This window comes from Oryctolagus cuniculus, chromosome 3, assembly GCF_051225735.1.
Source record: "Oryctolagus cuniculus isolate XC-2025 breed Fujian yellow rabbit chromosome 3, ASM5122573v1, whole genome shotgun sequence".
In the NCBI taxonomy this organism is placed as follows: domain Eukaryota; kingdom Metazoa; phylum Chordata; class Mammalia; order Lagomorpha; family Leporidae; genus Oryctolagus; species Oryctolagus cuniculus.
In genome coordinates this window covers 38,150,545-38,162,629 of record NC_142869.1, presented here as the reverse complement: position 1 = coordinate 38,162,629, position 12,085 = coordinate 38,150,545, and the positions used below count along the sequence as shown (strand labels likewise).

The 12,085-nt window shown below is 44.8% G+C and overlaps 1 protein-coding gene across 5 annotated transcripts in view; it reads left to right on the top strand.

The window, feature by feature from the left end:
* The window catches only part of CDK15 (cyclin dependent kinase 15), a 105,257-nt gene that overhangs the window by 22,461 nt on the left and 70,711 nt on the right, over positions 1-12,085 (top strand). For all 5 annotated transcript variants that reach the window (XM_089330061.1, XM_051849290.3, XM_089330060.1 and 2 more), the window contains 2 exons: positions 9,162-9,256; positions 9,973-10,035. In XM_089330061.1, the coding sequence (XP_089186187.1) occupies positions 9,162-9,256; positions 9,973-10,035 (158 nt within the window). The remainder of the gene's footprint in view (positions 1-9,161; positions 9,257-9,972; positions 10,036-12,085) is intronic.

Sequence of the window (12,085 nt, the reverse complement as noted above, 5' to 3'; positions counted from 1 at the left end):
GATGTGCATTATTTCAAAACTTAGGACGTTCAGTCTGTTAGAGGTACATTGTTAAGAAAGCAGTCACATAACTAACCTTTAAAAGTATTACTGAGAGGCAGAGAGACAGATACAGAGAGAGAACTCCTACCTACTTGTTCGTTCCCCAGATGCCCACAACAGCCGGGGCTGGGCTGGGCTGAATTTGGGAGCTGGAAATGCAATGTAGCTGTCCCACGCGGGTGGCAGGAACCCCATTTCTTACTCCATCACCACTGCCTCCCAGGGTCTGCACCTGGGTTACCAGGAAGCTGGAGTCAGGAGCCAGAGCACTGTGCTGAGAGACTCGGGCATCCCACCCGCTGGGCTGAACGCTTGCTCCATAACTGACTTTTGTGAGGATCGGATATACGATGTAACCCTTTCCCCCACGTAAATGTATTATTTTCGCAGAGACAAAGGAATCTGAGCCTCAGAAACATTGGGTCACAGAGCTTGTAAGCAGCGTTGTGTTAGGTATTAGAATCTGTATCTGCAGGCCGGCGCTGTGGCCGTGCAGGTAAAACCGCTGCCTGCAGTGCTGGCATCCCCTATCAAGTCTTGGCTGCTTCACTTCTGATCCAGCTCCCTCCGAATGTGCCTGGGAAAGCAGTAGAAGATGGCCCAAGTCTCCCCTGTAGGAGACCTGGAAAAAGCTCCTGGCTCCTGGCTTCGAATCAGCCCAGCTCGGGCCATTGCAGCCATTTGGGGATTGAACCAGTGGATGGAAGACCTCTCTCTCTTTCTCTCTGTAACTCTGCCTTTCAAATAAATAAATAAATCTATTTTTATAAAAAAGAATCTATAGCTGTTCTACTAAAAATTCTTTCTACTTTATTATGATAAAGTTGGAAATGCTTAGCTCAAGTATTTATTTAGCAACAATAAAAATAAAAACAGAAATCTGCCTTTATGATACATTTCATGAGCATTAAGGAAAATTCAGAAGAAGCATTTTAAATAATAGAATCTTGCGTATTCATCAATTCTGATTCTGTCATTGATTCTGTAGCACCAGTAATTGCAGCATCTAAATCAGAAACAATTTCAGCTGGGAATCTTAAGATCTCTGTCTAGAAAAAAAAAAAAACAACACATTACAAGGTAATTATTCCCAATCCTAGGAGAAAGCTGAGACAGCATTGGGCTAAGGAGCCTCCGAGGTCACACAGTGCAGCAGGGGAGGAGTCTGATCAGCCCTGAATCACTGGTGAACACAGATAGACTGGAGCAGGCCTGGGGGACAAGGAGTCCACCTTCAGATGCAATAAATGACCTCACAGACACAGCATATTTGCAGCAGCAGAGCTGCGCCTTTGTAAAACAAAATTATGGCCGGTGCCGCGGCTCACTAGGCTAATCCTCCGCTTTGCGGCACCGGCACACCGGGTTCTAGTCCCGGTCGGGGCGCTGGATTCTGTCCCGGTTGCCCCTCTTCCAGGCCAGCTCTCTGCTGTGGCCCGGGAGTGCAGTGGATGATGGCCCAAGTCCTTGGGCCCTGCACCCGCATGGGAGACCAGGGGAAGCACCTGGCTCTGGGCTTCGGATCAGCGCTGTGCGCTGGCCACAGCGGCCATTGGAGGGTGAACCAACGGTAAAGGAAGACCTTTCTCTCTGACTCTCTCTCTCACTGTCCACTCTGCCTGTCAAAAAAAAAAAAAAAAAATTGTGCCAGGGCACTGGGACGCGAGCAGGCTTACAGTTCTGAAGAAACCTTTACTTCAATTCATGTAGCAGATTTCTTCTCTTGAAATGCAGACGTTGACAATTTGTCATCCATTGAGCACCAACTTCTAGGCCTGTGGTAGCGCTGGGGGTGCAAAGACCGGGACAGGGAAAAAAAAAAAAAAAAGATTGGGACAGGGACACTCCGTCCAGCTGAGGAGTCTGCAGCCCGTACATGGCCTTGGCTAGCCGGCATTCTTTAGGGCTTTCCGAGTCAGCCTTGCTCTTCCTTGCCATCACCATTTCTGTATTTTCTAAGATTTATTTGAAAGGCAGAGTTACAGAGTGGTCTCTCCGCTGGTTCACTCCTAAGTGGCTGCAGCAGCCAGATCTGGACCAGCTCGAAACCAGGAGCCAGGAGCTTCTTCTGGGTCTCCCACGTGGGGATGCAGGGGCTCAAGGACCTGGGCCATCTTCTACTGCTTTCCCAGGCCATAGCAGAGAGCTGGATTGGAAGAGGAGCAGCCAGGACTAGAACCAGCGCCCATATGGGATACCGGTGCTTCAGGCCAGGGCTTTAACCTGCTGTGCCACAGCGCCAGCCCCAGCTTAATCTTCTACACCACAGCACTGGCCCCTGTATTTTCTTCTAAACTAAAGCAGAACAGGGTAGAGGAACATCAAAACATCACAAACCACTGCACTTGGCAAAGCATTCATTTTCTTAAAACTTCATTAAGCTACAAGCCCCAGTGAAATCAACAAAACCAAAGAAATTTAAAGTCCTTAGATCACTGTGAGATGAAAGTGAATATTTTCTAAATTATTAATTATCTTAGTTATATGAGAGTTGGATTAATGTTTCACTAGCCAGCCATACTAGATACCTTTTGGACATTCAAAATAACGGAAAAAGTGTTTTACGTTTTTTAAGCAAGTTGACTCAAGATCAGCTAAGGGTCATTTTTCCTGATTTTTGGGATTACGTTGTTTTCTTCAGGTTTTCTCTTTGACTTTCGGGGTTTTCTCATGATCATACCACGTCAATGAATTTAAAATTCTTACAACAAAGCCCAGCACGTGGTAAATACTCAAGGAATGCTAGCTATTATTGTTATTATCAACCTCTTGATCATCAAATTATTTTTAAAATGACAAAAACTTTTCATTGCTGTTTGTCTGGAACTTTCAAGACCCTCAGCTTATCGTTGTATCTTTTCTTTGAAGAGAAACAAAAATAAGCACACAGTCATCTCGTGGTATCTGTGGGTGACTGGTTCCAGGACTCCCCGGGAATGTTCAAATCCGCAGATGCACAAGTCCCTTGTATAAAATGGTGTGGTATTTGCATACAATCTGCACACATCCGTCCATGTGTTTAAGTCATCTCCAGATTACTTACAATAACTAATACAATGTAAGTGTTATGTAAAAAGTTCTTACACTGTTGTGTAGGAATAGTGACAAGGCGAAGAGTCTGCATATGTTCCATACAGATGCAAGTTTTACAAAATATTTTCAGTCTGCACTTGGCTGAATCCACAGATGCAGGGCCCAGAGATATGGAGGCTGCCTGTACTTAGGATACGTGAATTACAAAGACAGCGATTTCAGAGCCAGTGCTGTGGCACAGCGGGTTAAGCCACCTCCTGTGGCACCAGCATCCCATATGGGCACCAGTTTGAGTCCCAGCTGCTCCACTTCCAATCCAGCTCCCTGCTAATGCACCTGGGAAAGCAGCAGAAGATGGTCCAAGTACTTGAGTCCCTGCACCCACATGGGAGACCTGGAAGAAGCTCCTGGCTCCTAGCTTCGGTCTGGCCCAGTCTTGGCCATTGTGGCCACTTGGGGAGTGAACCAGGAGATGGAAAAATCTCTCTAATTCTCTCTCCTATTCATAACTCTGCCCTTCAAATAAAATTAATCTTAAAAAAAAAAAAAAAAGACAGTGATTTCACCAGAATCAGAAAGCTCTGATTTTAGGATCTTTTCCCTTCTCAGCTGACTTTCGTGTTTTGAGCTGATCAGTTTGCAGAACACCACACCTGCTAAGAAATTTACCAGAGTCCTTCTAACTAAAAGAGAGAAAGATCTTCTCTTCCCAGATTGAAGACCCACCCATCTGAGGCTGTAGGGACTTTAGATTCCTGTAGACTAAACAGTGTACCAACAATACCATGAGATAGACACTTTATTTTTTTATTTTTTTAACTTTTATTTAATAAATGTAAATTTCCAAAGTACAGCTTTTGGATTACAGTGGCTTTTTCCCCCCCATAACTTCCCTCCCACCTGCAACCCTCCCCTCTCCCGCTCCCTCTCCCATTCCAAGATTCATTTTCAATTTTTATATACAGAAGATCAATTTAGTATATATTAAGTAAAGATTTCAACAGTTTGCACCCACACAGAAACACAAAGTGTAAAGTACTGTTTGAGTACTAGTTATAGCATTAATTCACATTGTACAACACATTAAGGACAATGATCCTACGTGAGGAGTAAGTGCACAGTGACTCCTGTTTTTGACTTAACAAATTGACACTCTTGTTTATGGCGTCAGTAATCACCCTAGGCTCTTATCATGAGTTGCCAAGGCTATGGAAGCCTTTTGAGTTTGCCAACTCCGATCTTATTTAGACAAGGTCATAGTCAAAGTGGAAGTTCGTTCTCTCCTCCCTTCAGAGAAAGGTACCTCCTTCTTTGATGGCCCATTCTTTCCACTAAGATCTCACTCACAGAGATCTTTCATTTAGGTGTTTTTTGTTTTTTGTTTTTTTGTTTGTTTGTTTGTTTGTTTGTTTTGCCAGAGTGTCTTGGCTTTCCATGCCTAAAATACTCTCATGGGCTCTTCAGCCAGATCCAAATGCCTTTAGGGCTGATTCTGAGGCCAGAGTGATGTTTAGGGCATCTGCCCTTCTATGAGTCTGCTGTGTATCCCACTTCCCTTGTTGGATTGTTCTCTCCATTTTAATTCTATCAGTTAGTATTAGCAGACACTAGTCTTGTTTATGTGATTCTTTTGACTCTTAATCCTATCATTATGATCAATTGTGAACTGAAACTGATCACTTTGACTAGTGAGATGGCATTGGTACATGCCATCTTGATGGGGATTGTATTGGAATCCCCTGGCACGTTTCTAACTCCACCATTTGGGGCAAGTCAGCTTGAGCATGTCCCAAATTGTACATCTCCTCCCTCTCTTATTCCCATTCTTATATTTAACAGGGATCACTTTTCAGTTAAACTTAAACACCTAAGAATAATTGTGTGTTAATTAAAGAGTTCAACCAATAGTATTAAGTAGATCAAAAAAAATACTAAAAGGAATAAAGTATTAAGTTGTTCATCAACAGTCAGGACAAGGGCTGATCAAGTCACTGTTTCTAATGAAATCTGGTCATTTACAACAAAATGGAGGAATCTGGAAAACATCATGCTGAGTGAAATAAGCCAGACCTGGAGGGACAAATATCATATATTCTCCCTGATTGGTGACAACTAACCGAGCACCAAAAAGGAAACCTGTTGAAGTGAAATGGACACTATGAGATAGACACTTTAAACCTGTGAATTCTCTATTCATTACGCAACCAGATCCAGCTTCTGTAAAACAACACTCCGGTGCTCTATGGCATTTGACAAGCAGTAGTAGACATGGCCATCAGGCACACAGCATTCGTGCTCTATGCAGGAGACAACTAAAATAAAACAAGGAATGAAAACACCTTCAACGCAAACAACCAATGATAGGTATATAAATTATATTAGGCAATTAGTGGGCAGTTATTCAATAGAAAATACTTACTGAGTACTTAAATACCAGGCATTTTTCTAGGCACTGAGGATACAGAAATAAGCAAAGATAGAGGCAAAAGTGTCTGCTCTCAGTAGAATTTATATTCTCAAGACAGACAATACATATTATATATATATATATATATATAGTGTGTAGTGTGTGTGTGTGTGTGTGTGTGTGTGTGTGTCAGGTCATTGTAAGTGCTGTGGGAAAGAGGAGAGCAGGGTGCAGGGACAGTGGCCCACTGGGCTGCTAGGTGGGTGGGGGCAGCTAATCAACAGGGTTCAAGGAAGCGGATACTTATCTGAGAGTACTTCCAAAAGGTCACAGAAATGGAATTAAAAGATAAATTTATTTTAGTGCGAAAAAAAAAGGTTTGAAATTCATGCGTACAAGGGGGTCTTCAAAAAAGTTCATGGAAATGCATATTATGAAAAAGTTATATGTGGATCTCAAAAAATGTCTGCAACAAAGTGACTTTATCTCGTCATCCCACATTCCCATGAAGGTTTTGAAATACCCTCCCATGTATCCTTTGAGCAGAGACCTGTAGGAAGCGAGGGAGGAAGCATGCCAAGAACTGAGCAAAGAGGGCTGGGTACAGACAGAGCCAAGGGCAAGTGTAAGACCCTGGGGTGGAAACGTGTTTTCAGATGTCCAGGGAACAGAGGAGACCAATGTGGTGACAGCCAAGTGGGCAAGGAGATGGCAATTAAACAAAACAAAAGCAGGGCACGGCCACGTGGCGCAGAGGTGGGCAGGCCACCGTGAGCCGTTTTGGTTTTGCTGTGAGTGGGGTGGGAGGCCGCTGAGGAGTGTGGAACGTGGAGGGTCCTGATCTGACTTTGAGAAGGATCCTAGTGGCTGGCTCTTCTCCGGGAGGAGACACTGCAGGATGGAAGGCAGCAAACAGACAGACTGCTCAGGTGGCGCTTGCAATAAACCCACCAAGACGTGAGGATGACTTGGCCTAGGACGGGAGCAGAGGACACGGCAGAGAGGGAGGGGTGCTGGGCTGGCTTTGAAGACTCTGCCAGCAGATGTGCTGACGGCCTGGGGGAGGGCGTGGAAAAGGAGCTGAGAGGAGTCGCCATTACTGCAGGGTGAGCGACACAACAGGAAGGGATGGTCTGAAACGATTTCTGCAGAAATTATGGACAGGAGATCAGACGAGTGGATGTCAGAGAAGGGGCAGAATAAACATTTTTTCCTACTCTGACAAGAGTAAAATTATCAGGAAAATTACAGGAAATTAAGATTTATATCCATGGTTGCCAATCTGTTAGCAGCAACTCTCTTCCAAGTATGTGTTGTTCCTTGAACTTCTAAGTAAATGATAGTTTGAAGCAATCACAAGTTTTAAGATAAGCATTAGGAGTTCTAGTCATATATGTAAGCAAGACAAATTGCGTTAAAAATAAAATTAAAATATCTTAATATTCTTAGTGATATTAGCCTTACCATATTCTTTTCAAATAGATTGGTGTATATTTGGTAATACATTGGTATATATTTGGTAATGCGTGTGTGTCTCTGTGTGTAGCAAGAGATTCATGAAATAATTTATAAATGAAAATACACATAAACTATGCAAGCATTTGCAACGGATAGAGGTTGTTGTTGTAAATATTGAAGGTGTTGAAAACACTTGCAAAAACACACCACAAACAAGATTTTAAAACTGAGTGAGAGCAAAAGGGAGAAGCAAGAACCTGATGGGGGAAGGAGGGTGAACTTGAACTTGCACTTGTGTAATGCTTTACATTTACCGAGACTTCCATGAGTAGATCCAATTCCATCCTCGTTTTAAGCCTTTGCACTCTCTCTTTCCCTAAGGAGTGAGTTGAGGTTGGGGTTGAAATATTCTCCAGAGCTTACTCAGAAAGTGACTGGGCCAGGATGCGTATCAGGGCTTCTGGTTCCTCAGCCAGTTGTCCCTCAAGACACTCAATAAATACATTTGATGAATTAAGTGCTTACTCCTGGCTGAGTGGTGCACTGGGTGGTGTGGCAGAATCCCAAAGAGAAAGCTACTCCCTCCACTCCCTTGTGACCTTCAGCCTGGGAAGGTTCAACAGATGTCTGTGGAACTGTTTTTTACATTTACAAAGCAGTGTATTTGTAAAAGTAGGACAGTAAATTTAGCCCATAAAGACTCAAGGCAAAAAGTTACAAAGTGTTAGCTGGTAGAGAAGGTAGAGGTAGCAGGTGTGTGCCCGCTCCTGTGGTGCTAAGAGATTCCCGGCTCAAACTAACTTAAGGAAATTCACTGGCTCTTGAGGCTGGTTAGCAGCAGGTTTGCTGGGCATCCAGAATCCAGGTCTCTCCGGCACCCAGTACTAGTTTTCTCCATCTTGGTTGTATTCCCAAGCACACTATTGTAATCTGCCCCAGCAGCGTCTGCCTGAAGCCCACAAATTCAGCCCGCACAGTAGAAAAGAAAAGTTCCTCTTGCTGAGGGCCCCAGCAAGCTCAGGGTCTCCCAAGTTGGGGTTTTATGCCTCTCTCTGAACCAATCACTGCGGCCAGGGAGGTGCTGTGCTCTGATTGGCTGGTCTTGGGTCTCCCACCCAGTCTTGGGTGGAAGTAGGGTTAGCCCCACCAGAGTGGCATGGACCAAATGAGGAGAGGGTGGGCTCCCCAGAGGAAACAGGCATCCCCACTAGATGGGAGAACTGCCATTAGGAGGGTAAAACCACAACAGGACAAGACTCTTGAAGGAAATGAGTTTGTTTTCAATTGTACGGAATTCTATACTTCTATACTGGTAATTTGGTGCAGGAAATACACATTATGTGGGCAGACCTTGCAGGTTACTGATTTGAGTTTTTCCCCTGAACTTTTCCTTTCCTTCAGGCGGAAAGATACTACCTCTTTAGTCAGGGATGCCCTTCGCAGAGGCTGATCATCCACGGTCCTGAAGCCACTCCCACAACACCCAGAGACAGCCTCCCAGCCCCTCCCAGCCCCTCCCAGCCTTTTGTGCAGACTTTCCTCCTCCAAGGCTCCCTGTAGTCACTTATTAATGACCTGTCACTGAAGAGGCAAGAGCCTTAGCACCCCCACTCCCAAGCCCCTGGGATCCCCAAGTTGGGCCCTCTCCTTTTCAAGTTTGCAGCTTCTTTCCACAGAGACTTGCAACATTCCCTTTAAAGAACCCTCTGCACACTGTCTGTCCTGTTTTCAACAGTTCTTCACCCCCCATGCTTTTATCCCTGCCTCCCACCCATCGCATCCGCCAGCCCCGCTGACCCCTCGTGGGTCCTGCTTCATGCTCCTGCTCCTGCCTCTCCAATGGCCTTTATCTCTCCAGGCCTCCTCTCCTGGGGCTCTGAGGCAAGCGCCATGAGATTCCCAGGGGAGCGCATTCACAGAGCGCTTCCCCCGGCTTTGAGGAAATTGATTAAATGGAAACATATGAGTCTTTTTTGCACCTGCTCTAGCCCTGTAAGAACCGTCAGCTGTGTAAACGGAATGATTTACCATTTTTGAAATAATGAACGTCCTTGGCCATTTTAAATATTCTTTAAAAGTAAGAGATTTTTTTTTTCCCAGCTGTTAAAAAAAAAAACCAGAATGCTTGATTTGAAATGTTTTAAAAGGAAATACTGCTTGCTATCTTAAGCAGCACTTTCCTTATCAATGATTGATAGGACATTTTGTTGAATTTTTCTAGCTTCTCTCTTGAAGGGTTTGAAACACGCCAATATTGTGCTCCTACATGACATCGTCCACACCAAAGAGAGCCTGACGTTTGTTTTTGAGTACATGGTAAGTTGCGCCAGCATCCTGGTGCGTTGGGGAAAGTCTGCTGCTTGTATCATGAATCTGTGAATATTGCATGGCTTGATCAAACTTTCATTACGGTGTGCAAGTTATCATGGAAATTTCCATGACTGTGATTAGTGGAGTTCTCAGTTCTGCTGCTTTAGCCACTCGTTTTGCAGGCCCTTTTCCCCTCACCAGCAGTGATAGATAAGGATTTAGAATCTGCCTCCTCATTAAAACGTCTCCACTTATTTTTTAACCTGTTTTCATCACTATCTGAGCAGACCTCAACATTTTGTCATTGACAATAAAGATCTGTCACAGCATATTTTGAAACTGTATACATGCTTACTAAAGAATAATTCATTTTGTATCTTCAAATAAGCAGGAAAAAGAAACCCATAAGGCATGTGCAATTGACTTTCCTCCAAGGACACTTGGGAAGTGAAAAGTTCCTGTGTTGCCTTCAGAGCCAGTTGTTTAAAATGAGTATCTCTGTTTGTGCCGACAAACAGGCTTCCTTCTAAGAGCAGCCAGTTAGAAAGGCGCTCTGTGTCTGTGGAGTCTCAGAAAACCAGGTTGTGTTGCTTTTACAACTTATTCTCAGAAATTCTGAACCTCATCATAGCTTCCTAACACTCGGGTCTGTGTTCTGCTTTGGGATACGTCTCCAAACACCACTAACTCCACTCTCTGTTCTCCTCCCCTGCGTGGCTCAGCACACAGACCTGGCCCAGTACATGTCTCAGCACCCCGGGGGGCTCCATCCTCACAACGTCAGGGTGAGTATTGCCGGGTCAGGGCTCTCTTCTGGCTGACCCACAGCGCGGGAATTTTGGCATGGATGGCTGTGCCACAGCAAAGTCCCTGCATGCTGAAGCAGCAGCTAGACTCCACGCACATCCTGGAGCAGAGCTAAAGAGCTGTCCCTCAAACGCGGGGCAACATCTAGCTGTTTCCTGCACAGCCTAACCCGCCATCATGCACATGTGTCTTTAAAAGTCTAAACTCATGAAAAAGAATCACATTTAAAGGAAAGACATAAAGCTAGGCTATCACAAAATAAATAGCTTCTTCATGGCATACTATTGCTATCTATGATCAAGTTTGCGCTTCCTGTTCAATAGATCCTGTTATACAGGAGAGCCTAACTTCCATTTTTTCCATCATTAAAGTAAGAATAATAATAGCAATATGCCGTTATTTAGCCATGCTTCTACATCTGTTATAAATTTTAGAAACCATTTATATTTCATATTTTTCATTCCCTAAGCTTTTATTGGCATTAATTAATTGACTGGCTCTTAAAAATAACCATATGACATTTGTATATGCTGTATTTATTCTTTTAATAATAAATAATATTTATGTACTCATTCACTTAAGAATTATTTATTGAGTACTTGGTGCTATATTCATTTCTGGGGTTTCAGTAATGAGTAAGTTGTGTTTCTTGTTTTCAATGAACTTCAAGTCCAGTAAGATATATGGTCTTCAATAGGCAGTGAGTAGCCGAGTGCTAAGGCCAGGTTAACCAAGAATACTATGGGAACACAGGACCTAACCCAGTCTTGGAGGAAAGGGTTTGGAAAAGAAGACCGGAGGACAAGGTGGAGAGGAGAGTGAGGAGCATCTTTAGTAGCTGTGTGAACAGGACAGAGAGCTCCGCCAGGAAGCCAGGAGGGCGCATGTAGCAGTGGGGGTGGAGGAAGGGAGGAGAGAGGAAGCAGACCATTAAGTCATCTGCCAGATCATGGATTTTTTTTTTACAGTGATTGAATAGAGGAGCAGAGCAGGTAGACGTCTGGCTTGATTCAGAACTGGGATTTTGCCAGATATGTGAGAGGAAGAAACGATTGGGCAAGAGGGTTGAGCAGATTGTCCAGAGAGAGGATAAAGTGATGAGCAGTGGCTTCCAGACGGAGTCTCAGGTGGGGGAGGGAGGTAAAGACAAGCAGGCTGCTGAGAGTGGAGGGGTGCGTGGAAGGGTCAGGGAGCCGGAGGTGCTGACTGAACAGAGGGGAGGGTGCAGAAAAAATAAGTGAGAAAGCTCTTCAGGCTGGCGGACTCTCAATACCAGAAAGCAGGCTAACTGTTTAGGGCACAGAAACGTAGAAGCCCTGACCCCTCCCCTACAGGGTCTTACAGCCCAAAATAGGAGATAAAAATATATACCTGAGCCGATGTCATGGCACAGTAGGTTAAGCCTCTGCTTACAATGCTGGCATCCTATATAGGAGCGCTAGTTGGAGTCCCAGCGGCTCCACTTCCAATCCAGCTCCCTGCTAATGAGCCTGGGAGGCAGCAGATGATGATTCAAGTACTTTGGTCCCTGCCATCCAAGTGGAAGACCAAGATGGAGTTCCTGGCTCTTAGCTTTAGCCTGGTCCAGACTTGGCTGTTGGCAGCTATTTGAGGAGTGAACCAGTACATGCAAGATATTTCTTTCCCTCTCTTGCTTTCTCCACCTTTCAAATACCAGATGTACATACTCCAGGGGTGGCCATTTTGGCTGAGTGGTTAGGGTTCCCACGTCCTACATCAGAGGACCTGGATTCAGTTCCCACCCCAGCATCTGACTCCAGTGTTCCTGCAAATGTCCACCTTGGGAGGCGGTGGTGATGGCTCAAGTACTTGGGTTACTACTGCCCACACAGAAGAAACCTGAAATGCATTCCCAGTTCTCAGTCTAGCCCTGGCCCAGCCCCAGCCCCAGCCCTTGTGGGCACTGGGGTGATGAACCAGTGGATAGGAGCTTTGTCTCTCTCTCCCTCTGAGATGCAGGTGCTATTGGTGAGAAGTTGTAATGGCCTAAGTTGTGGCAGCCACAGT